This window comes from Mesoplodon mirus (genome assembly GCF_964341445.2).
Source record: "Mesoplodon mirus genome assembly, chromosome: 9".
Taxonomy (NCBI): Eukaryota; Metazoa; Chordata; class Mammalia; order Artiodactyla; family Ziphiidae; genus Mesoplodon; species Mesoplodon mirus.
Window position 1 is genome coordinate 92,407,877 of NC_138985.1, and position 27,335 is coordinate 92,435,211.

A 27,335-nucleotide genomic window follows, 5' to 3' on the forward strand; every position below is an offset into this window, starting at 1 on the left:
GATGGTATGCACAACTCTGTGAGTATACCAAAAACCTCTGCCTTGTATACTTTAAATGGGTGAATTTTATGGTATGTAAATTATATCTCTCTAAAGCTGTTACAAAAAATATTTTGTTACTTTTACTGATGAGTAGCATTACATTATATAAATATACTGCAGTTTTCTAATCAGTTTACCTGTTGATAGACATTTGGGTTGTTTACAATATTTGGCTATTAAAAATAAGGCGGCTGGGAGCTCAATAGTAAGAAAACAAACAACCCAATCAAAAAATGGGCAGAAGACCTAAATAGACATTTCTGCAAAGAAGACATACAGATGGCCAAGAGGCACATGGAAAGCTGCTCAACATCACTAATTATTAGAGAAATGCAAACCAAAACTACAATGAGGTATCACCACACACCGGTTAGAATGGGCATCATCAGAAAATCTAGAAACAACAAATGCTGAGGAGTGTGTGGAGAAAAGGGAAGCCTCTTGCACTGTTGGTGGGAATGTAAATTGATACAGCCACAATGGAGAACAGTATGCAGGTTCCTTAAAAAACTAAAAATAGAATAACCATACGACCCAGCAATCCCACTACTGGGCATATACCCAGAGAAAACCATAATTCAAAAAGACACATGCGGGCTTCCCTGGTGGCGCAGTGGTTGGGAGTCCGCCTGCCGATGCAGGGGACGCGGGTTCGTGCCCCGGTCCGGGAGGATCCCACATGCCGCGGAGCTGCTGGGCCCGTGGGCCATGGCTGCTGAGCCTGCGCGTCCGGAGCGTGTGCTCCGCAGCAGGAGGGGCCACGGCAGTGGGAGGCCCGCGTACCGCAAAAAAAACAAAACAAAAAAAAAGACACATGCACCCCAATATTCATTGCAGCACTATTTACAATAGCCAGGTCATGGAAGCAGCCTAAATGCCCATCGACAGATGAATGGATAAAGAAGATGTGGTACATATGTACAATGGAGTATTACTCAGCCATAAAAAGGAATGAAACTGGGTCATTTGCAGAGACGTGGATGGACCTAGAGACTGTCATAAAGAGTGAAGTAAGTCAGAAAGAGAAAAACAAATATCGTATATTAACATATATATGTGGAATCTAGAAAAATGGAACAGATGAACCGGTTTGCAAGGCAGAAATAGAGACACAGATGTAGAGAACAAATGTATGGACACCAAAGGGAGAAAGCCGCAGGGGGTGGGCGGATGAACTGGGAGATTGGGATTGACATGTATACACTCATATGTATAAAATAGATAACTAATAAGAACCTGCTGTATAAAAAAAAAAGAAATGTGGCTAGGATAACAGTGGAATTTATATTTTAATTTTATTTAAACATTAATTTTAAAATATGACACATTTAAACATTTGGAAAATATTTCAGTATGTTTGGAAAAAATCAAGCAAATGAGTCAAATAATTTGATTATAAACTTTATGAAATCTAAATATAGATAAAGTCTTTCCAATCAATATTTAACATGTGTGCAGTAAGTGTAAAATGCACAACAGATTTTACAATCTTATTATGAAAAAGGTAAAATATCTCATTATTAATATATTAATTTTAAAATGACTATATTTTTATATATTACACTTAAAAATATATTATTATAAGTAATTTCACCTGTTCCTTTTTACTGGTTAAAGGGAAAATTGGAAACTTTCAAATTACATATGTGACATTTTATTTTCATCAGAGAGCTAATTTAAGCTATTATTTAGATATTAAAGAGCAGATTTGACAAATCCCCCTATTCTGTAGGTCCATGAATATAATTCTTAATGTTATTGACTTATGCTGCTTTACATTAAAACAGAATAGAGTTTCTGGAAAAAATAAAATAAAATAAAGCTGCTGGGCACTTCTCTCGTGGTCCAGTGGTAAAAGAATCCACCTTCCAATGCAGGGGATGCAGATTCAATCCCTGGTCAGGGAACCAAGATCCCACATGCCTTGGGGTAATTAAGCCCAGGCACCACAACTACTGAGCCCGCTCGCCCTGAAGACTGCATGCCACAACTAGAGAGAAGCCCAAGTGCCGCAACGGAGACCCGATGCAGCCAAAAAAAAATAAAGAAAATAAATAAATTAAATAAATAAATATTTAAGAAAATAAAGCCGCTATAAGGAACTTCCCCGACGGTCCAGTGGTTAAGACTACAAGTTTCCACTGCAGCAGGAACTAAGATCCCACATGCCACAATCCCTGGTGGGGGAACTAAGATGCTGCATGGCACGTGACATGGACCAAAAAAATAATAATACTAAAAATAAAGCTGCTATGAACATTGAAACATAAGTTTTTGTGTGGACACATGCTCTCTTTTCTTTTAGTTTAATATGCAGCAGTGAAATGGCTAGATCATGTGGTAGATGTATTTAACTTTTTAAGAAACTACCAAACTGCTTTCTATAGTGCTTGTACCATTTCACACTCTCACCAACAATTTACGAGAGTTCCAGTTCCTTGACATCCTTGTCAACTCTTGGTATGACCAATCTTTTTAATCAGGCATTCTATACAATAATGGGTATGTAGCAATATCACTGTGAATTTTTTTTTTTTTTTTTTTTGCGGTACACAGGCCTCTCACTGTTGTGGCCTTTCCCGTTGTGGAGCACAGGCTCCAGAAGCGCAGGCTCAACGGCCATGGCTCATGGGCCCAGCCGCTCTGCGGCATGTGGGATCCTCCCGGACCGGGGCACGAACCCATGTCCCCTGCATCGGCAGGCAGACTCTCAACCACTGTGCCACCAGGGAAGCCCTCTCTTTGTGATTTTAATTTGCATTTCCTTAATGACTAATGATGTTGAGCATCTTTTCATGTGCTTATTTGCCATCCATATATCTTCTTGGAAATGTTTGTTCAAATTTTTGCTCACTTAAAAAAAATTGAGTTGTGTGTTCTTATTATTGAGTTTTCAAAACTCTTTATATATTTGAGACATGAGTCCTTTAACAGATATGTGTTTTGCAAATATTTTTTCCCAGTCTGTGGCTTGTTTTTTCATTCTTCTCACAGTGTCTTTTCAAGAACAGAAGTTTTAAATTTCGATGAAATCCAATTTATCAAAATTTTCTTTTATGGATTGTGCTTTTAGTGTCATATCTATGAAATATTTGTCTAATCAAAGATCACAAAGATTTTCTCACAAGTTTTCTACTAGTAGCTTTATAGTTTTAGATTTTGCCTTTAGGTCTATGATCTATTATGACTTAATTTTGTATATGGTATGAGGTATAGGTTGAAGTTCATTGTCCAGCCTCATTCATTGAAACAACCGTCCCTTCTCCATTGAATTGTCTTGTCTTTGGATATTTTTCAAAAATAAACTCTCACTCTCTCTCTCTCTCTCTCTCTCTCTCTATATATATATATATATATATGACATTGTATATATATATATGTGTGTGTGTGTGTGTGTATGTAAACTCTCTATACATTGTTTGATAAGAAGTCTTAAAATTCAGAAATGTTACAATGTCTTCTAACTTTGTTATTCTCTTTCAAAGTTGTTTTGGCTATTCTAGGTCTTTTGCGTTTTCATGTGAATTTTAAACAGCTTGTCAACTTCTACAATTTTTTTTCTGTAGAGCAGAGACAGAAATATGGCATATTAATGAAAAACCCAGGGCTCTGTGGTCAGTCTGCCTAGGTTCAAGACCCAGATTTACCTCTTCTTAGCTGCTTGACTTTACGCAAGTTTCCTAACTTCTCTGTAACTCCACTTCTCATTCATAAAGCTGAAATAATGTAGCGATAAAAATAGAAGTCAGGGTTTTTTTTTCCCCCTCCCCTGAGAACAAGAAAAATAAAGGGAACAGTGAACAGGCTAGAGAAGAAACATAACCTGGCCTGAAAGAGTTAATCACTCCTAGTTTTATTTTAACTCTCACTTATCTGTTGTGTCTGTAACTAGGTTTGTACTTCACACAGCTAACCTTACTCCCTGACACTATGTAAATTACCCTTAACACTGCAAGTAAACACCCAAATGGGGGGGGGGCTAAGGATTCATCAGCTGCCAAGAATCAGAAGCAGATTAGAGCTGCTAGTTAATCCTATACAAAAACTCCTCAAATTAAGCAGCATTACTTAAAAATACTTCACTGAAAACAGGAGAGCTCTGGCAAATAGAAAATTATGTTCTGGAAATACAAATATTTCAATGAAATTTGATAAGTAAGAATAAATGTGTACGACTGCTGTACTTTTTAAAAACATTTCAGTTAGTGAATAATACATCTATTAAATAAAGATTTATAGTATACTGGAAGGAGGAGCAGACCAGGCAAGAGCACAGTAAAAAGAACCCCTAAAAAGCAGTCAATCAGACACTGCAACATTATAGACACATGCCTTGTACCAATATGGTATAGAGCTAGAAAATCAGAATTTCCCAAATCAAGAAAAAGTCATTTTCATGAGACGGGTAAAGAACAAACTAGTCTTATTAACCTGAAAAAGAGAAAGGAATTTTTTGTCAGTCAACTATCTTACGTTTTTGTATCTAATCCTTTATGAAAATTTTACAAATTTAAGATAAATTGCTAGGTCTGTCACAAGTTACTTTCTGATGGTTTTCTTAAACAGCAAGGAGAGAAAATGATATGAATGGATATTAGGAAATATATAAGCTCTAGATCTCAAAAGAAAACCACCACTACCTAAAATTGTTATCTTTCAAAATAATTTGTTTTGCAAGATGGTCTGAAATACAGAAACTATGGTGAAGTGAAACTTAGCTAATACCTTCACCACAGCAGTGATGAGTAAACAACTCCCAACTCCAAAAGCAGAGTGTAAGTGAAAAATAATCATAAAGCCCCAAGCAAGCTCCCAGAACCAGACTACCCATGTATGCATAAACAAGTTTTCTAGAAGCAAAAAAGCTCATTTATAGAGATAAGTTCAGCCAATTTACATTTTCACAGCCATCCCCATAATAACTGAAGAGATAATTAAAACCGAGATATCATTTCCCTTATGGGAGGAAAGATTCCTGGCTAAAAATTAAATCATAAGCTGCTGAGTGTGTGGGGGAGAGAGCGGCGGGCGGGCGCCGGAGGAAAGGAGGGAGGGAGCGAGCGAACAAGCAAGCGACGCGGGCCGCCCCTGCCCCGACGCGGCCCAAGCCGCCGCCGCCCATTCCGCCGCCGCCGCCGCCGCCGCACCGGCGGCCTCCTCCCCTCCCCTCCCCTCCCTCCCGTCGCCCTGCCGCGGGGAGGGGCTCGCGTCGCCGTCTCCAGCCGCTCCCGATGAAGCAGCTGCCGACTCAGGGAAGAACGTCTCGTTCTAGACCTGACAGAACTAGTTCATCCTAATCTGTCATAATCCCATTATTATGACTCTGATGGTCGTTACCATAGGCGCTCCCCTTATAGAGAGAGGGCACGCTATTCTCGGCCATATACAGATAACAGGGCAAGAGAAAGTTCTGATTCACTAGATGAGTATAAGAAGACATATTCAAGGCGCACATCATCTCATTCTTACTTAGAGACTCTCTAGATGGGGAAGAGAGGAAAGTGTTCTTCAAAATTAGAAAGAGAATCCAAAAGGACTTCAGAAAATGGAGCAATGAAAAGATGTTCTCCTCCCACGAATCAACTGGGATTCCGACGGGGGTCATCATATTCCAAGCATGGTAACACTGCTTCCCGTTATAAATCTGCCCCTTTCAAAATCTGCACCTAAGTCTGATCAATTTCAAAATTCTTTCTGTTGTGCAGAATTGAATGAGGAAATCAAACAGTCTCATTCTTTCAGTTTACAGACTCCTTGTTCAAAAGGTAGTGAATTAAGAATGATTAGTAAAGTTCCTGAAAGAGAGAACACTGGGTCTCCATCTCCAACAAATCGATTAAATCATTCACCTACTTTTAAAAAGCTAGATGAATCACATGTTTTTAAGCCTGAATTTATAGGACATGATAGCCATGATAGTATTAAGGAATTAGACTCTTTATGTAAAGTGAAGAATGATCAATTAAGAAGTTATTGTCCCACTGAATTTAATATCAACGGATCTCCTGGGGCAGGATCTGATTTGGCAACATTTTGCACTTCTAAACGGGACAGTTTTTTTTTTTTTACATCTTTATTGGAGTATAATTGCTTAACAATGGTGTGTTAGTTTCTGCTTTATAACAAAATGAATCAGTTATACATATACATATGTTCCCATATCCCCTCCCTCTTGCGTCTCCCTCCCACCCTCCCTATCCCACCCTTCTAGGTGGTCACAAAGCACTGAGCTGATCTCCCTGTGCTATGCGGCTGCTTCCCACTAGCTATCTACCTTACATTTGGTAGTGTATATATGTCCATGCCTCTCTTTCGCTTTGTCACAGCTTACCCTTCCCCCACCCCATATCCTCAAGTCCATTCTCTAGTAGGTCAGTGTCTTTATTACTGTCTTACCCCTAGGTTCTTCATGACATTTTTTTTTCTTCTTAAATTCCATATATTTGTGTTAGCATATGGTATTTCTCTTTCTCTTTCTGACTTACTTCACTGTGCATGACAGACTCTAGGTCTATCCACCTCATTACAAATAGCTCAATTTCATTTCTTTTTATGGCTGAGTAATATTCCATTGTATATATGTGCCACATCTTCTTTATCCATTCATCCGATGATGGACATTTAGGTTGTTTCCATCTCCGGGCTATTGTAAATAGGGCTGCTATGAACATTTTGGTACATGACTCTTTCTGAATTATGGTTTTCTCAGGGTATATGCCTAGTAGTGGGATTGCTGGGTCATATGGTAGTTCTATTTTTAGTTTTTTAAGGAACCCCCATACTGTTCTCCATAGTGGCTGTACCAATTCACACTCTCACCAGCAGTGCAAGAGTGTTCCCTTTTTCCACACCCTCTCCAGCATTTATTGTTTCTAGACTTTTTGATGATGGCCATTCTGACTGGTGTGAGATGATATCTCATTGTAGTCTTGATTTGCATTTCTCTAATGATTAGTGATGTTGAGCATTCTTTCATGTGTTTGTTGGAAGTCTGTATATCTTCTGTGGAGAAATGTCTATTTAGGTCTTCTGCCCTTTTTTGGATTGGGTTGCTTTTTTGTTATTGAGCTGCATGAGCTGCTTATAAATTTTGGAGATTAATCCTTTGTCAGTTGCTTCATTTGCAAATATTTTCTCCCATTCTGCGGGTTGTCTTTTCGTCTTGTTTATGGTTTCCTTTGCTGTGCAAAAGCTTTGGAGTTTCATTAGGTCCCATGTGTTTATTTTTGTCTTTATTTCCATTTCCCTAGGAGGTGGGTCAAAAAGGATCTTGCTGTGATGTATGTCATAGAGTGTTCTGCCTATGTTTTCCTCTAAGAGTTTGATAGTTTCTGGCCTTACATTTAGGTCTTTAATCCATTTTGAGCTTATTTTTGTGTATGGTGTTAGGGAGTGATCGAAGCTCATACTTTTACATGTCCCTGACCAGTTTTCCCAGCACCACTTATTGAAGAGGCTGTCCTTTCTCCACTGTACATTCCTGCATCCTTTATCAAAGATAAGGTGACCATATATGCGTGGGTTTATCTCTGGGCTTTCTATCCTGTTCCATTGATCTATCTTTCTGTTTTTGTGCCACTACCATACTGTCTTGATTACTGTAGCTTTGTAGTATAGTCTGAAGTCAGGGCGCCTGATTCCTCCAGCTCCATTTTTCGTTCTCAAGATTTCTTTGGCTATTCGGGGTCTTTTGTGTTTCCATACAAGTTGTGAAATTTTTTGTTCCTGTTCTGTGAAAAATGCCAGTGGTAGTTTGATAGGGATTGCATTGAATCTGTAGATTGCTTTGGGCAGTACAGTCATTTTCACAATGCTGATTCTTCCAATCCAAGAACATGGTATATCTCTCCATCTATTTGTATCATCTTTAATTTCTTTCATCAGTGTCTTATAATTTTCTGCATACAGGTCTTTTGTCTCCTTAGGTAGGTTTATTCCTAGATATTTTATTCTTTTTGTTGCAATGGTAAGTGGGAGTGTTTTCTGAATTTCACTTTCAGATTTTTCATCATTAGTATATAGGAATGCCAGAGATTTCTGTGCATGAATTTTGTATCCTGCTACTTTACCAATTTCATTGATTAGCTCTAGTAGTTTTCTGGTAGCATCTTTAGGATTCTCTATGTATAGTATCATGTCATCTGCAAACAGTGACAGCTTTATTTCTTCTTTTCCAATTTGGATTCCTTTTATTTCCTTTTCTTCTCTGATTGCTGTGGCTAAAACTTCCAAAACTATGTTGAATAAGAGTGGTGAGAGTGGGCAACCTTGTCTTGTTCCTGATCTTAGTGGAAATGCTTTCAGTTTTTCACCATTGAGGATGATGTTGGCTGTGGGTTTGTCATATATGGCCTTTATTTTCTTGAGGAAAGTTCCCTCTATGCCTACTTTCTGCAGGGTTTTTATCATAAATGGGCGTTGAATTTTTTCGAAAGCTTTCTCTGCATCTATTGAGATGATCATATGGTTTTTTCTCCTTCAATTTGTTAATATAAGGTTAATATCACGTTGATTGATTTGCGTCTATTGAAGAATCCTTGCATTCCTGGAATAAACCCCACTTGATCATGGTGTATGATCCTTTTAATGTGCTGTTGGATTCTCTTTGCTAGTATTTTGTTGTTCATCAGTGATATTGGCCTGTAGTTTTCTTTCTTTGTGAGATCCTTGTCTGGTTTTGGTATCAAGGTGATGGTGGCCTCGTACAATGAGTTTGGGAGTGTTCCTCCCTCTGCTATATTTTGGAAGAGCTTGAGAAGGATAGGTGTTAGCTCTTCTCTGAATGTTTGATAGAATTCGCCTGTGAAGCCATCTGGTCCTGGGTTTTCGTTGTTGGAACATTTTTCTTATCACAGTTTCAATTTCGCTGCTTGTGATTGGTCTCTTCATATTTTCTATTTCTTCCTGATTCAGCCTTGGCAGCTTGTGCATTTCTAAGAATTTCTCCATTTCTTCCAGGTTGTCCATTTTATTGGCATAGAGTTGCTTGTGGTAATCTCTCATGATCTTTTGTATTTCTGCAGTGTCAGTTGTTACTTCTCCTTTTTCACTTCTAATTCTATTGATTTGAGTCTTCTCCCTTTTTTTCTTGATGAGTCTGGCTAATGGTTTATCAATTTTGTTTATCTTCGCAAAGAACCAGCTTTTAGTTTTATTGATCTTTGCTATCGTTTCCTTCATTTCTTTTTCATTTATTTCTGATCTGATTTTTATGATTTCTTTCCTTCTGCTAACTTTGGGGTGTTTCTGTTCTTCTTTCTCTAATTGCTTTAGGTGCAAGGTTAGGTTGTTTATTCGAGATGTTTCCCGTTTCTTAAGGTGGGATTGTATTGCTATAAACTTCCCTCTTAGAACTGCTTTTGCTGCATCCCATAGGTTTTGGGTCGTCGTGTCTCCACTGTCATTTGTTTCTAGGTATTTTTTGATTTCCTCTTTGATTTCTTCAGTGATCACTTCGTTATTAAGTAGTGTATTGTTTAGCCTCCATGTGTTTGTATTTTTTACAGATCTCTTCCTGTAACTGATATCTAGTCTCATAGCATTGTGGTCGGAAAAGATACTTGATACAATTTCAATTTTCTTAAATTTACCAAGGCTTGATTTGTGACCCAAGGTATGATCTATCCTGGAGAATGTACCATGAGCACTTGAGAAAAATGTGTATTCTGTTGTTTTTGGATGGAATGTCCTATAAATATCAATTAAGTCCATCTTGTTTAATGTATCATTTAAAGCTTGTGTTTCCTTATTTATTTTCATTTTGGATGATCTGTCCACTGGTGAAAGTGGGGTGTTAAGGTCCCCTACTATGAATGTGTTACTGCCAATTTCCCCTTTTATGGCTGTTAGTATTTGCCTTATGTATTGAGGTGCTCCTATGTTGGGTGCATACATATTTGCAATTGTTATATCTTCTTCTTGGATCGATCCCTTGATCATTATGTAGTGTCCTTCTTTGTCTCTTCTAGTAGTCTTTATTTTAAAGTTTGTTTTGTCTGATATGAGAATTGCTACTCCAGCTTTCTTTTGGTTTCCATTTGCATGGAATATCTTTTTCCATCCCCTTACTTTCAGTCTGTATGTGTCTCTAGGTCTGAAGTGGCTCTCTTGTACACAGCATATATATGGGTCTTGTTTTTGTATCCATTCAGCCAATCTGTGTCTTTTGGTGGGAGCATTTCGTCCATTTACATTTAAGGTAATTATCCATATGTATCTTCCTATTCCCATTTTCTAAATTGATTTGGGTTCGTTATTGTAGGTCTTTTCCTTCTGTTGTGTTTCTTGCCTGGAGAAGTTCCTTTAGCATTTGTTGTAAAGCTGGTTTGGTGCTGCTGAACTCTCTCAGCTTTTGCTTGTCTGTAAACGTTTTAATTTCTCCATCAAATCTGAATGAGATCCTTGCTGGGTAGAGTAATCTTGGTTGCAGGTTTTTCTCCTTCATCACTTTAAATATGTCCTGCCACTCCCTTCTGGCTTGCAGAGTTTCTGATGAAAGGTCAGCTGTTAACCTGATGGGGATTCCCTTGTGTGTTATTTGTTGTTTTTCCCTTGCTGCTTTTAATATGTTTTCTTTGTATTCAATTTTTGACAGTTGGATTAATATGTGTCTTGGCGTATTTCTCCTTGGATTTATCCTGTATGGGACTCTCTGTGCCTCCTGGACTTGACTTGACTATTTCCTTTCCCATATTAGGGACGTTTTCAACTATAATCTCTTCAAATATTTTCTCAGTCCTTTTTCTCTTCTTCTTCTGGAACCCCTATAATTCGAATGTTGGTGCGTTTAATGTTGTCCCAGAGGTCTCTCAGACTGTCCTCAGTTCTTTTCATTCTTTTTTCTTTCTTCTGCTCTGCAGTAGTTATTTCCACTATTTTATCTTCCACGTCACTTACCCGTTCTTCTGCCTCAGTTATTCGGCTATTGATCCCATCTAGAGTATTTTTAATTTCACTTATTGTGTTTCTAATCGTTGCTTGATTCACCTTTAGTTCTTCTAGGTCCTTGTTAACTGTTTCTTGCATTTTGTCTATTCTATTGCCAAGATTTTGGATCATCTTTACTATCATTATTCTGAATTCTTTTTCAGCCTGTCCTCAAACTGAGAAGTTCTTCTTTCATAAAGCAACAGAGAAGAATTCAGAAATTTCTTTTACACAGCTCAACCAAAAACAGACAGATAATCACCTGTCTGAAATTGCTCATCCTCAGAGTGATGGGCTTGATAGTACAAGTCATACAGACATAAAATCTGACCCTCTAGGTCATCCAAATTCTGAGGAAGCAGTGAAAGCCAAAATAACTTCTAGGCAGCAAGAAGAGCTACCAGTTTATTCTTCTGATGATTGTGAAGATGTTTCAAGTAAGTCTCGGCAACAGACCAGTTTCCCTATCAGGCCAGAGGGGAGACTGGGAAAAACGGAGTCAAATTTTTCTTCTTGTGAGATCTCCCGAGTGGATGGTTTCCCTTCATCAGAAGAGCTCAGAAATCTAGGGTGGGACTTCTCTCAACAAGAAAAGCCTACTACCACATATCAGCAACCTGACAGCAGCTATGGAGCCTGTGGTGGACACAAGTATCAGCAAAGTGCCGAACAGTATAGTGGGACACCTAATTACTGGCAAGGCAATGGCTACTGGGATCCAAGATCAGCAGGCAGACCGCCCGAAACTGGGGCTGTGTATGATCGAATTCAAGGGCAGGTACCAGATTCCTTAACAGATGACTGTGAAGAGGAGGAGGACTGGGATCAACGTGGAGGATCTCACATTTCAAGTCAGTCCAGTAAATTTTTTCTGTCCCTTCAGAAGGACAAGGCGTCAGTGCAAGCACCTGAAATAAGCAGCAATTCCATTAAGGACTCTTTAGCTGTGAATGAGAAGAAAGATCTTTCGAAAAACTTAGAAAAAAATGATATGAAAGATAGAGGGCCTCTTAAAAACAGGAGACAGGAATTGGAGAGTGCTTCTGAAAGTGATGGTGAGCTTCAGGACAGAAAGAAAGTTAGAGTGGAGGTAGAGCAGGGAGAGACAGCAGTGCCTCTAGGCTCAGCATTGGTTGGGCCTTCGTGTGTCATGGAGGACTTCAGGGACCCACAGCGGTGGAAGGAACGTGCCAAACAAGGGAAGATGCCTTGTTACTTTGATCTGATTGAAGAAAATGTTTATTTAACAGAAAGAAAGAAGAATAAATCCCATCGGGATTTTAAGCGAATGCAATGTCAGTGTACACCTCTTTCTAAAGATGAAAGAGCTCAAGGTGAAATAGCATGTGGGGAAGATTGTCTGAATCGTCTCCTCATGATTGAATGTTCTTCTCGGTGTCCAAATGGGGATTATTGTTCCAATAGACGGTTTCAAAGAAAACAGCATGCAGATGTGGAAGTCATACTCACAGAAAAGAAAGGCTGGGGCTTGAGAGCTGCTAAAGACCTTCCTTCGAACACCTTTGTCCTGGAATATTGTGGAGAGGTACTTGATCATAAAGAGTTTAAAGCCCGGGTAAAGGAGTATGCACGAAACAAAAACACCCACCACTATTTCATGGCCCTGAAGAATGATGAGATAATAGATGCCACTCAGAAAGGAAACTGCTCCCGGTTCATGAATCACAGCTGTGAACCAAACTGTGAGGCTCAAAAATGGATTGTGAACGGACAACTGAGAGTTGGGTTTTTTACCACCAAACTGGTTCCTTCAGGCTCAGAGCTAACACTTGGCTATCAGAAAGAAGTGCAGAAATGTTTCTGTGGGCCGGCTAATTGCCGGGGTTACCTGGGAGGAGAGAACAGAGTCAGCATCAGAGCAGCAGGAGGGAAAATGAAGAAAGAACGATCTCGGAAGAAGGATTCGGTGGATGGAGAGCTAGAAGCTCTGATGAAGAATGGTGAGGGTCTCTCTGATAAAAGCCAGGTGCTCAGCTTATCCTGGCTAATGGTTACAATTGAAACTTTGGAACAGAAACTTACCTGTCTCAAGCTCATACAGAACACACATTCACAGTCTTGCCTGAAGTCCTTTCTGGAACATCATGGGCTGTCTTTGCTGTGGATCTGGATGGCAGAACTAGGTGATGGCCGGGAAAGTAACCAGAAGCTTCAGGAAGAGATTATAAAGACTTTGGAACATTTACCCATTCCTACTAAAAATATGTTGGCGGAAAGCAAAGTACTTCCTATTATTCAACGTTGGTCTCAAACCAAGACTGCTGTCCCTCAGCTGAGTGAAGGAGATGGGTATTCTAGCGAGAATACATCACGTGCTCACATACCACTCCACACACCTGATCCTTCCACCAAGCTGAGCACAGAAGCTGACACAGACACCCCCAAGAAGCGAATGTTTCGCAGACTTAAAATTATAAGTGAAAATAGCATGGACAGTGCGATCTCTGAGGCTACCAGCAAGCTAGAAGGCAACGATGGCAAAGAGAACCCTGAGCAGTTAGAAAACGTCCCTGTAGAAGAAGAGGAAGAGTTACAGTCACAACAGCTACTCATACAACAGCTGCCTGAATCTAAAGTTGATAGTGAAATTGCTGTGGAGGCCATTAAGCTACCCACATCTGAACCAGAGGCTGACACTGAAATAGAGCCTAAAGAGAGCAATGGCACAAAACTAGACGAACCTATTGCTGAGCAAACACCATCCCAAGATGAAGAGGAGGGGGTATCTGGTATGGAGAGTGAGAGGAGCCAGGAACAGCCAGATAAAACAGTAGATATAAGTGATTTGGCCACCAAGCTCCTGGACAGTTGGAAAGACCTAAAGGAGGTATATCGAATTCCAAAGAAAAGTCAAACTGAAAAGGAGAGCACAATAACTGAACGAGGAAGGGATGCTGTTGGCTTCAGAGATCAAACAGTTGCCCCAAAGACTCCTAACAGGTCAAGAGAGAGAGACCCAGACAAACAAACTCAAAATAAAGAGAAAAGGCAACGAAGGGGCTCCCTCTCACCACCACCTTCTCCCTATGAGCGGGGAACAAAAAGGCCAGGTGACAGATATGATACACCAACTTCCAAAAAGAAAGGACGAATTAAAGATCGCAATAAACTTCCTACAGAGGAGCGTCGAAAGTTGCTTGAGCAGGAGGTAGCTCAGCGGGAGGCTCAACAACAACAGCAGCAGATGCAGAACCTGGGAAGGACGTCTCCACTGCCCTGTGACTCTCTTGGCTACAATGCCCCTCATCACCCCTTTGCTGGCTACCCACCAGGTTATCCCATGCAGGCCTATGTGGATCCCAGCAATCCTAATGCTGGAAAGGTGCTCCTCCCCACACCCAGCATGGATCCTGTGTGTTCTCCTGCTCCTTATGATCATTCTCAGCCCTTGCTGGGACATTCTACAGAATCCCTTGCTGCCCCTCCACCTGTGCCAGTGGTGCCACATGTGGCGGCCCCTGTGGAAGTTCCCAGTTCACAGTATGTGGCCCAAAGTGATGGTGTGGTACACCAAGACTCCAGAGTCACCGTCTTGCCAGTGCCAGCCCCAGGCCCAGTCCAGGGACAGAATTATGGGGTTTGGGATTCAAACCAACAGTCCGTGAGTGTACAGCAGCAGTACTCTCCTGCACAGTCTCAAGTAACCATAGATTATCAAGGACAGGCTTGTCCAACTGTCTATGGTGTGACATCACCCTATTCACAGACAACTCCACCAACTGTACAGAGTTATGCCCAGCCAAGTCTTCAGTACATCCAGGGACAACAGCTTTTCACAACTCACCCACAAGGAGTGGTGGTACAGCCAGCCACAGCCATGACTACAATAGTTGTGCCAGGGCAGCCTCAGCCCTTACAGCCACCTGAAATGGTTGTGACAAATAATCTCCTGGATTTACCATCCCCACCTCCTCCCAAACCAAACACCATTGTCTTACCTCCCAACTGGAAGACAGCCCGAGACCCAGAAGGGAAGATTTACTACTACCATGTGATCCCAAGGCAGATTCAGTGGGATCCTCCTACTTGGGAAAGCCCAGGAGATGATGCCAGCCTTGAGCATGAAGCTGAGATGGGCCTGGGAACCCCAACATATGATGAAAATCCCATGAAGACCTCAAAAAAGCCTAAGACAGCAGAAGCACACACCTCCAGTGAGCTGGCTAAGAAAAGCAAACAAGTATTCAGAAAAGAGATGTCCCAGTTCATCGTCCAGTGCCTGAACCCTTACTGGAAACCTGACTGCAAAGTGGGAAGAATTACCACAACTGAAGATTTCAAACACCTAGCTCGCAAGCTGACTCACGGCGTTATGAATAAGGAGCTGAAGTACTGTAAGAACCCCGAGGACCTGGAGTGCAATGAGAATGTGAAACGCAAAACCAAGGAGTACATTAAGAAGTACATGCAGAAGTTTGGGGCTGTTTACAGACCCAAACAGGTCACTGAATTAGAGTGACCTTCAGGGCCAGGGTGGGAGGGCGGGCAAGCTGGTAGGAGAGACTCTGGGGAGAAGAAATCCCGTGGGCCCTCTCTCCCCACCCCGCTGTCAGGGCTGTGCTACTGATGACACATCACCCTGGGGAATTCAAACCTGCAGATTTCAACTGAAAGCCACAAAAATGAGCTCCACCTACAACAAGCAGTCCCTGGTTGTGAGCTGTTGGGAGAGGCCATCTCATGCAAAGGTTTAGGCCCTTGAGACCTTCCCTTCTGTGACCCTGGCCAGGCCTGACCCCATTCTCAAGCCTGGGTCTCCTCCTTGGCGGTGCTGTCAGCGCACAGACTCATGCACATCCCCACCCACGACCCCTTACCCTGACGATCTGTATTATATTTTAATGTATACGTGAATATATTGAAAATAATTTGTAAAAAAAACAAAAAACATCATAAGCTATTCAAATTCCAGGAGAAATACTCAAACACTCTTATCTTCAAGACAATGTTGGAAGATGGTAGTGCCCATATGCATTACTCTATCTTGATCTCAATGAAAGGAATCAGTAAGACCAAATGACTACAGCACTGCACGCTGGGGTCTCCTGAGTTTCTGATGAAAACCTGAAGAATGAGAGCATTATCAGACATACTAAGCATACACTAACACAATGCTGAAGATTCAAGCTTCTTAATTGTATAGAAATATGAGCTGTCTGGCTTAAGGTTTAATAAAAAATGCATTATAGTGCTAGAAAACTCTGAGTGCTTATGTAAAAACATGTACCTTTTTAAGACTAGTTCTAAGTGTATTCTTCTGCTTTAGGGCCATCTGTATAAATGGTATTAACTATGGCTGAGACAGAAAATACAAGTAAACACTTAAGACGGAGAAAAACTGAAGAGTGCAGTGGGCTTGAAAAAAAAAAGTAAAAAATATAATGTAAACTCTGTTAACAGAAAATTGCTTACCAAAAGAAAAAAAAATACAAATTTCATAATATTTTCATTTTGGGAAGTCTAACCAGAAAGAGGAAAATTAAATCGGTACTTTCAAGGGGTCCTGCATGCCAAACACTACAAAATTATCCCCGTTAGCAGTACTGTGAACTTCCAGGAAAGAGAAATAAAGCTTCTCTCTGGAACTTCACCTATATAACAGTACAACACTCTCTGGTAATATTTCAGTACCAGGGTACAAGCTAGGGAAACACAGGAGAGGTAATCTGAGCAAGCGCAACTTTCTAAGAATTAAATGTTTTTAAGTTCAACAGAGCTTATGGGACTTCTCTGGCGGTCCACTGGTTAAGACTCCGCGCTTCCACTGTAGGAGGCACAGATTCGAGCCAGGTCGGGGACTAAGATCCCGCATGCCACATAGCTCAGCCAAAACAAAACAAAACAAAAAAACAAAAACAAGAGCTTAAAATTCTGTAAAATCTAGAAAATAGTATGTCAGTTCCTCAAAAAAAACATAGAATTACCATATGATCCAGCAAGTCCCCTTCTGGTGATATACTCAAAAGAACTGAAAGCAGGGACTCCAACAGATATTTGTACACCTGGGCTCATAACAGTATTCACAATAGCCAAAACGTGGAAGCTACCCAAGTGTGTATCAACAGATGAATAGGTAAACAAAATGTGGTACACACAATATTATTCAGCCTTAAAAAGGGATGACATTCTGACACATTCTACAACATGGATGAACCCTGAGGACATTATGTTAGGTGAAAAAAGCCAGTCACAAAAGGACAAATACTGTATGATTCTACTTATATGAGGTACCTAGAGTAGTCAAGTTCACGGAGACAAAAAGCAGAATGGTGGTTGCCAGGGGCTGTAGGGAGAGAGAAATGGGGAGTTAGTTAACTGTGTTTAATGGGTACAGATTTTCATTTTTACGAGACGAAAAAAGTTCTGGAGGTGCATGGTGATGATGGTTGCACAACAATGGGAATGTACTTAAAGCCACTGAACTACACACTTAAAAATGGTTCAAGTGGTAAATTGTATGCTATGTGTATTTCACCATAATTTTTAAAAAGGAATGAAATTCTGACATAGTCTACAACATGATGAACCTTGAAGATATTATGCTAAGTGAAATAAGCCAGACACAAAAAGGACAAATATTGTATCATTCTACTCATAAGGTAATTGGAGTAGTCAAATTCCTAGAGGAAAAAAAAAGTAGAATGGTGGTTACCAGGGGCTGAAGAGAGGAGGGGATGGAGAATTATTCTTTAATAGGTACAGAGTTTTAGTTTGGGAAGACAAAAAAGTTCTAGAGATGGGGGGTGGTGATGATTGCACAACATGAATGTACTTAATGCCACTGAACTGCACGCCTAAAAATGGTTAAAATGGCAACTTAGAAAATGTAGCAGTATCCAGATCATTTTATATCCTGTTTCAAACCATTGACTCTGGTCCAAGGCCTGGGAACATGAGAAATAAACTAATCCAAATACAAATGAATGCCACCAGATAACAGACTATCACGCCAACAGAAATACCGTCACAAATTCACATTCATAAGCTCCAATACAACAAGGACATGAAATGACTATATTTGCACTGTCCAAGACTTGGAATGTGGCAGTGCAACTAAGGAATGGATTTTAACTTCATTTTAATTAACTTAAATTTAAACAGCCACAATAGCCATGTGGGTAATGGCAATCATATTAGACAATATAGCCAGAGTGGTATACTATTCAGTTGAAAGGCCTTTGGTTTTTATCATTTACTTACACACTCCCATTTTCCAGCAATGCAAAGTATACAGTATTCCTATGTTCACTGAACTAACTGGCCCCAAAGAAGTTGTACACGAACATTTTCTATTTTCTACAAGGCTTGCCTTTCAAAAACATGTTTATGGGGTTTTTTGTTGTTGTCTTTTTTTTGCGGTACACGGGCCTCACACTGCTGTGGCCTCTCCCGTTGCGGAGCACAGGCTCTGGACGCGCAGGCTCAGCGGCCACGGCTCACGGGCCCAGCCGCTCCGCGGCATGTGGGATCTTCCCGGACCGGGGCACGAACCCGTGTCCCCTGAATCGGCAGGCGGACTCTCAACTACTGCGCCACCAGGGAGGCCCACATGTTTATGTTTTAAGAGTCACTTGACTGGAGGATGAGAGCAGAAACATTAGAAGATGTCTAGATTTTCAGGTAAATCAAATCAATGACTGCATTACTAGAGCAAAAACAAAGACTCTAGGTTTTAGAACTAGGCTCAAGAATCAAGAAACTCCAAAGAGAAAAATTACTAGGAAAGAAGTCTGAAGCTGATACTCCATGACCCACGACCTTCCCGAGATATTTAGAATAAGAAAATTCTCAAGGATATGTCATAAACCAAACACTACAATGCCATCGATTCCAGCTGATTTGTACTTTTTTTTTCTTTTCATCTTTCCTTTTCAGTGTACAGACTGAACTACGCAACTTTTGAGATAACCTCTAACCCACAGATGGTCTCTGTGAAAGTAGTCCCTTTCTTATAATTTAAATTACAAACTTAGAACAAATGAGTAGCACAATTAATTAGCCCTATAAAGAGATGGTCTTCCCTTCCATTGGTTTCTGCATTGTCTACTAATTTTGGTTACTAGAGGTGGACAAAGAAAACTACTAAGTATTCAGAGTAGTCCACTGTTAAATAGGCTTCCTTTAAGATCTGTCTCAAAATAATTTTTTCTTTTAAAACACTTGGAAGACATCAGTGATATCTGCCTATCCCATAAAACAAAACCATGGCTGTAGGCTGTTTCCAAGAATTTTGGTGGAAAAAAGTTTAATGAATGTAGATTCTTCAGAAAATGGCTGTTTTATACAAATACCAGAGAAAGAGAAAAGATGCTAACTCATAGCATGGGCTGAACCATGTCCAAATTATACCGTTATACCAAATCTATTGTCACCAGAATCATTATAACTATACTAAATGACTCTAAGATTAATAAGTACGGGGAAGAGGGAAGTAAGGATAATAGTTTTTCAAAACGTATATTATTCAAAGTGGTTTTGAAACAAACCAGGCAAATTCTGTTCCTTACGAATTTCATTTTTTTTTGTTAATTTCCTTAGGGACTGTACAGTTTTGGATGCTACTTTATTTTTTATTTATTTATTTTTTTTTGCGGTATGTGGGCCTCTCACTGTTTTGGCCTCTCCCGTTGTGGAGCACAGGCTCTGGATGCGCAGGCTCACGGGCCATGGCTCACGAGCCCAGCCGCTCTGCGGCATGTGGGATCTTCCCGGACCGGGGCACGAACCCGTGTCCCCTGCATCGGCAGGTGGACTCTCAAACACTGCGTCACCAGGGAAACTCCCTGGATGCTACTTTATATGGCATAATTTTAGTTACTACATTTTCTGTTTTCAACTAAAGTAGATTTTTTTTTCCCCCAGCCACAGTATGCGGCTTGTGGGATCTTAATTTCCCAACCAGGGACTGAACCCGGGGCCCTCTGCAGTGAAAGCACAGAGTCCTAACCACTGGACCACCAGGGAATTCTTTACCAATTTCAAATTGAAAATTAAAACACTAGGCTACTATACTGCATGTCTTGTGACCACTCTAAAACAGATTTTTGGTTTAAAATGTCACTTAGTGACCACTTCAAGAAAGGCTTATTGTGTCAAAAAGTTCCTCTCCTTTTCTGTACTCAAGTTGTTCAAAGCATAAAAGGAGGGTAATAAAAACTTATCTCATAAAGACTGCTTTTTAAAAAAGATTGGAAAGACTGAAAACAGAGCATCATAGGAGGCCGAATAATATCGTTTATTTTCAATCATCCATGGATATGTTAGAGAGAAGCAGCAAAAATAAATGAAATTCATAGAAAAAGACAAATCTGAGTCATCCAACTGCCCCTTTGGAGGTGCTACAAGCAGCTATGCATTCAGGAACATTTTTAAGAAACTGTGCGTCTACAGACTGACAAAAAAAACACATGAAAGAATGCTCAACATCACTAATCATTAGAGAAATGCAAATCAAAACTACAATGAGGTATCACCTCACACCAGTCAGAATGGCCATCATCAAAAAATCTACAAACAATAAATGCTGGAGACGGTGTGGAGAAAAGGGAACCCTCTTGCACTGTTGGTGGGAATGTAAACTGATGCAGCCACTATGGAGAACAGTATGGAGGTTCCTTAAAAAACTAAAAATAGAACTACCATAAGACCCAGCAATCCCAATACTGGGCATATACCCTGAGAAAACCATAATTCAAAAAGAGTCATGTACCACAATGTTCATTGCAGCTCTATTTACAATAGCCAGGACGTGGAAGCAACCTAAGTGTCTGTTGACAGATGAATGGATAAAGAAGATGTGGCACATATATACAATGGAATATTACTCAGCCATAACAAGAAACGAAATTGAGTTATTTGTAGTGAGGTGGATGGACCCAGAGTCAGTCATACAGAGTGAAGTAAGTCAGAAAGAGAAAAACAAATACCGTATGCTAACACATATATATGGAATCTGAAAAAAAAAATGTTCTGAAGAACCTAGGGTCAGGACAGGAATAAAGACGCAGACGTAGAGAATGGACTTGAGGACATGGGGAGGGGGAAGGGTAAGCTGGGATGAAGTGAAAGAGTGGCATGGACTCATATATACTACCAAAGATAAAATAGATAGCTAGTGGGAAGCAGCCGCATAGCACAGGGAGATCAGCTCGGTGCTTTGTGTCCACCTAGAGGGGTGGGATAGGGAGGGTGGGAGGGAGACGTAAGAGGGGGGAGATATGGGGATATATCTATATGGATAGCTGATTCACTTTGTTATAAAGTAGAAACTAACACACCCTTGTAAAGCATTTATACTCCAATAAGATGTTCAAAAAAAAAAAGAAATTCTCAGACATCTTCATCATTTCTTACTAATCATGGTTTATTCCTTCAACTATGGTATCAGATTATATAAACATCTGAAAGGATCCTACCGTCTATTGGGGGAGACAAAACAAATTTTCAAAAAGGTTAAAAAAATGATAAATGCAATTAAAGTGCTTTCGGTGTTGGGGCAGGGGCAGAAATGACTTTCAGCGGAAGAGAATCTGTTAAGACTTTAAGGAGAAAGAATTTAAGCTAGGCTTTGAAAAGATGGGCTAGTTTCTTCATTTGAAGACAGGATTGGGAAAAAGTAATAGTAAAAGTCCAAAGGTAAGAAAAAAATTAAAAAATCATAAAACCAGACAAAGGCTGCATCCCCTCCCCACAAAAAACCATTTGCTTATTCTGGGAGATACTACAGCTGTGTGAATGCTGATGGGAAGGATCCAGTAAAGAGGGAGTTTTAGGATACCAGTGAGACACAGGATAACCAAAAGATCAAGGTTCCTGAGAATTCAGATAATGAGATGCAGAGCACTGAAATCGGACAGGAGAAGCAGTTGGATCCACACGCTCAAGTTCTACCACATCAGAGGTGAAGGGCTGGTGGTATATTGAAGAAAGGGAGGAGAGCGACAGTCCCTGGAAAAAGACAAGACCTAACAAGAAAAAGGGCCAGTCAATGGAATACGGTTTTGATGAAATTCAAGAACTAAGACTTGTGTTTAACACAATTTAACTGATTGAAACATCTGTTTGCCCTCAAATTCCCTCCAAAATCAGAGTAAAAAGATTTTTTCCCCCAAGGATGAGGGAACCCACAAGGACAGAAAATGGAAACACGAATGATATTAACAAAACTGTGAAAAGGAGAAAGCTGCTGGGTAAGTGTTAACTCTCAGAGAAGGTCTGAGAAAGCTGAAATTTGTCTGGCAGCAGGGAGGGGGAAGGGATAAGAATGGGGGAAGCCAAGAGGCAAACTAATTCATTTGCAAAATCCCAGTAAGGCTCAAGAATTAGAAGTACTGAGATACACCTGAAGACAGATGCACAGACAGAACAAAAAACAAAGGAATGGCTTCAAAATCTGTGTAAGCGGTTTAGTTTCCTAGATTTGCTCCCTGACTCTGAGGGGCCAGGCTACTATACTATCCTCCCACCATCACAGAAAACTCAAGGTTTACTTTGCAGAGACTGAAGTAAAGGGACTCTGGACTCTTGGACAACAGACTCACCTAAGGACAGGAGTATCATACTGAAAAACAGATTATATAAACTAAAGTCTACATACTTAGCCTTTAGATTCCTCCTCCAGTTCATTCTCCTACCTGCCACTGGCAGCCTAGTTCATAACCTCCAGGCAGAAGACTACAGAACGCTCAGGGTAAAAGTGGTCCAAGAAAAAAGACCAACAATGAGAGAGAAGAGATGAAGGTTCCCCTCTCAATTATCTGTCAAATGAGGGAGTAATTCAAGAAAAGATCGTGGGAGCCAGGATTCAGCACATCCAATACAAGAAAGAAAAAGGAATTCCCTAGGACAGTGAGATCCCAGGATAATAATTATGCAAGAGACCTGGAGAACAACCAGGCCAGATTGGAGCAGGGAGACAGAGGGCTCTCAGGAGAGGTTTCCTTCCACCAAAAAAGGAAACAGATTACCAGTGTGAACATACTAAGAGGATATTTACACCTACTAACAGAGAGTTTGGGATGAATTACTGTACATATAGAGAAAAGAAGGCAAACGTGAAAAAAAGAAAAAGGTAATGATTACCACCAAAAAAAAAGGTTGCACAAAAAAGAAATGATCAGGGTATACACACTTCATGATTCACAATGTGTAATGATTTAACCAGAAATGTGGTATACCTATGTTAACCAAAAATGTGGCATACCATAGGCATACCTATGAGTGATGGGGTGTGAGGAAGCGGAGGAAGCCTAAATCCTCATTTTTCATAGGAGAAACTATGAAACTGCTCTTTTTTCTTCCTAAATCTTCTAAAACTATTCCCATTTTATAACTTTAGAAAGTTTTTAAAGTTTGGCTTAAATCTTTATAAAATTTTAACAATAATAACTTTTATTACTAAATTAACAAATTAATAAGTTTTTCATTTCGATAAAATTAAAATTATGTAAGATTTCAAAAAAGTAAAAACTATTACATGACAGTACTTGAGATTCCTGAGCCAGCAAACTAGAAGAATTTCAGTTGGTTGTGTCATCAGAGCTCACTGCGTGAGTTAGTGATTTAGGGGGGGTTGGTGACTTTTTAGCAATGACAAGATCCAAGATGTGACTGTGTGACCAGGTGGCTTAGAAAAAAGTAAAGGAATTAAGAAGCCAAAGTGTTAGCTGAATTGTCAATCCAGATGCTGCAAGTTGCCTAAAAATGATGATGTGTGACTGTGCTATTTTCCAGGTCCACTTTTCCACTCTTCTCTACCATGTTTTCTGCCCCAGTATGCTGACCTCTATGGAACAGATCAACAGGTTCCTGAGTCCCCTAGCTTAGGGTTAGGTTTGCCCATTGGGAAATCCCAGGTGGAAGTTAGGAGAATAAGGTGTAGGTATTTATTCTTCCACTTCCTCCCTGCAGAATCACCTCATGCTGGCTATGTCCCTTCAACTGAAAACTACAATTCCTCTCAAGGCAGCCAACTCCATACTTCTCCTGAGAGTCCAAGAAGTAACCACTCTCTCTCTTACCTCTTCTGGCTTAGGGCTGCTAACAGTTTGGCTACAGGGTACTACACTATCTTTTGTGGTACCCCATTATATCCACATCTTTATAAACAGTACCTTTATAAAACAAACACTCCTCAAATTAGTCTATTTCAAGTGTGCCATCTGTTCCTGTTGGGACCTGACTGTAAATAGTGATGATGATGATGGTGATGATGTAAGGCTGTAACAGAGACTAGTGAAAACTAAGTGACTAATATTTAAATAACAATTATTAACATATTTTGAGTTCTAGGTTCCAAGAACTTTGTTAAGCTCTTTGTAGGTATTAACTCGTTTAAACATCACAAATATCCTGTGCCAAGCAAAGATTTTTTTGGTCTGGTTCATTTCCATACACCAACACCTAGCAGTTGCTGGTACATGGTAAGCACTAAAATACTGATTTAAAATACATACAGCAGGGGGCTTCCCTGGTGGCGCAGTGGTTGAGAGTCCGCCTGCCGATGCAGGGGACACGGGTTCGTGCCTCGGTCCGAGAAAATCCCACATGCTGCGGAGTGGCTGGGCCCGTGAGCCATGGCCGCTGAACCTGCGCGTCTGGAGCCTGTGCTCCGCAAATGGAGAGGCCACAACAGTGAGAGGCCCGCGTACCGCAAAAATAAATAAATAAATAAACAAACAAAATAAAATAAAATAAAATACATACAGCAATAAGCAGGTGTAGTAGGGAAGGCGGACTTTCGGTATGGTGTAGCATTTCTCCTATTTTTACTTTGAAAACTTTAACATCAGGGACGTGTGGCTCCCCAGATCACAAAAACTAACTAAACACTAAGATAGACCACATATGAATGATTTTCTTGTGTAGCCAACAGTGAGTCTTATTCCCTTCTCTTCCATGAGGTCACCCAGGACTTGGGTTCCCGATTTTTTTTTTTAAGTGTAATATTCAAAGTTGCAATTTTTGAAATACTTATTATGCACTCACAGCCTAGGAGCTGATTCAAAAGGGCAGAGCATCTTTAAGTACTAGTTATGAGTTTAAAAGAAGAAATGGAAGGGGAGGGAGCAAATTTTAAAACATACTTAGGCGTATAAATGCAGAAATAAGAAAGGTAAAGTCAGCAATATCACCAAGTACACATAATCACACTGAATTAGAGCACTGCAAGGGCAAGTAGGAAAATTAGAGCAGGAAGCATAATACACGAGATTCAAAGAACGCAGAAACACAATAAGTATAATAGGCTGCAATTAACCCCCTCATTGGATGCTGACACAATTATCTGTAATAATCAAGGCAGCTACGATACCCGTATCTTATAAAGAAGCTAAAAATCAGGGGAAAGAGAAGGTTAGAAAACCAATATGCAGCAAAATGAGAACTGCAAAGATTTTCTGAAACGAGGTTTGATTTTTTTTCTTTACGTTGTGTTGCACTCCAAAACACGGGGAAAACTCACGTGTATAAGGATCTAGAAGCCTGAGAAGTTTCGAGAATAATGTACTCAAACTAGAGTGAAAAGCAGCAAGCAACAGTGAGATGTAAGGCTATGAGTGGGAAGGAATTGCCGGAGTAACACCTGGACACCGAAGGGAGACGGATAAAACATCCTTAAGTGGAAGACAGAGAAAGACTGGGATTGGATTTGGTTGAAGAAAGACAAAACGGAAAAGTAAGGCCTAAGAAACAAATGGTAGCAAGGGTGAAACTTAGAGGACCAGATCGAAGCCACGAGCGAGAAGTACAGGACCTACAAGCCAGATTCTACGGGGTGGGGAAAGGGCCACTTCGCGACCGGCCAGCTGCAACTAGTTTCCGAAAAGCCGCGTACATGGAGCTTCGCAGCCCCACCCCGCGGCAGCAGCTCCTCCCCAAGGAGGACCTCAGGAGGCCAACGGCCGGGCGCCGGCTCCAGCCGAGGTCCCACCCAGCCCTTGCCCCGCGGCGCAGAATGGCCTCTCTCGGCCCCTCACCGAACGCTGCAGCTCCCCAAGCCAAAACGAAGCGCGCTCCTTTCCGCTGGGATCTGGGTCGTGGTACAGCGCCTGCACTGCCTGGTACACGAGCTGCAATGTCGGCTTTGCCCCTTCCATGGTGGTAGCGGTGGTGGCGGCAGCGATGGCTCTGGTGTTTTCTCCCGAGGCTTCTCCGGCTGCTCCGCCTTCGCGCTTCCTCACTTTGTCGGCCACGGCCGCTCCCTGACTGGCGCCATCTCCTCTTTGGCCGTTACCAGGGCAGAGGGGTTCCCCGTTGAAGTTACCCCCTCGGAAACAGAGGTTAGATCGTATTCAAGTTCCTGGTTGTTTTTCCGATCTTACCACTAGACTCTATAGACTTCTGAGTCTACACGCCGGTGCTCGCCTCTTGACCCGCTGACTTGCCCTCAGAAAGCTGTCCCAGCCCGACACAGACCATGCAGCATACCTCAGCAGCCTTTACCCGGACCGGAAGCGGCAGCACCAAAACCTTTGGCACACTTCCGCCTGGTGCGGCGTAAACTGCCTCCTTCCCCGCATGCCTCCTCTTGTCTCGCCGCCCCCTCCCGGAAGTGAGAAGGAAAGAAGTGGTTCTCTACTTCCTTGCGTCGGACTGAAGCTCTAGGACCCTCGTGGCTCCCACACCTGTGCAGCTCTCCTCTCCTTGGCAATGGATCCGAGGTCTTTCCTCCTCCTTCCGACTTCTCCATTCCTCTACAGAGAGTCCTTTTGGACCCCCGTGGACAAGGCGCATCAATTCAACCATCTGTGGAGTGTCCACTGTACTGCAAATTCAAAGATGATTTAAGACAAGATTTGTATGCAGACCCTAATGGAGGAGACAGACACGTAATCAAATAACTATTGTACAAACCTGAAAAATGTGGCGCTGAAATAAATACAAAATGCTTAGAATTCCCTTTCCACTAAATTCTGACACCCAAAAAGGTATTTCATTCTATTGCCCAGGACGCTCTGACTCCAGAGTATTTGCACAAACACACTGAATTGTGTTTTTGTGTATGCCTTTCTTCCCGAATCAAACATCGATGGTATAACAATTCACAATTCACAAAAGAAAATATAAATCTTGGAATCTGTACTATGGAGAAAATTTCCAAACGTTGCTGCTTCTCCTTTGCACTAATAAGTAACGACTACTGGGACTTCCCTAGGGGCACAGTGGTTAAGAATCTGCCTGCCAATGCAGGGGACACGGGTTCCATCCCTGGTCCGGGAAGATCCCATGTGCTGCCGAGCAACTAAGCCCATGTGCCACAACTACTGAGCCTGCAAGCCACAAGTACTGAAGCCCACACGCCTAGAGCCTGTGCTCTGCAACAAGAGAAGCCACCACAATGAGAAGCC

At 41.1% G+C, this 27,335-nt stretch overlaps 2 protein-coding genes and 1 pseudogene across 3 annotated transcripts in view; 2 read left to right on the forward strand and 1 right to left on the reverse strand.

The window, feature by feature from the left end:
* The window catches only part of TNPO3 (transportin 3), a 322,931-nt gene extending 296,076 nt beyond the window's left edge, over positions 1–26,855 (reverse strand). The window contains exon 1 of the mRNA XM_082632672.1: positions 25,965–26,855. The gene's annotated coding sequence lies outside the window, so the exon portion shown is untranslated. The remainder of the gene's footprint in view (positions 1–25,964) is intronic.
* Positions 5,356–11,031, forward strand: LOC309810575 (histone-lysine N-methyltransferase SETD2-like; annotated as a pseudogene). Its single transcript has one exon. The product of its transcript is annotated as a histone-lysine N-methyltransferase SETD2-like (transcript).
* Positions 11,024–15,513, forward strand: LOC309810287 (histone-lysine N-methyltransferase SETD2-like; the record flags this gene model as incomplete). Its single annotated transcript, XM_082632246.1, has 1 exon — positions 11,024–15,513. A coding segment is annotated over one exon (4,425 nt), but the record flags the coding sequence as incomplete, so codon positions are not given.
* Positions 26,856–27,335: the final 480 nt, after the last annotated feature.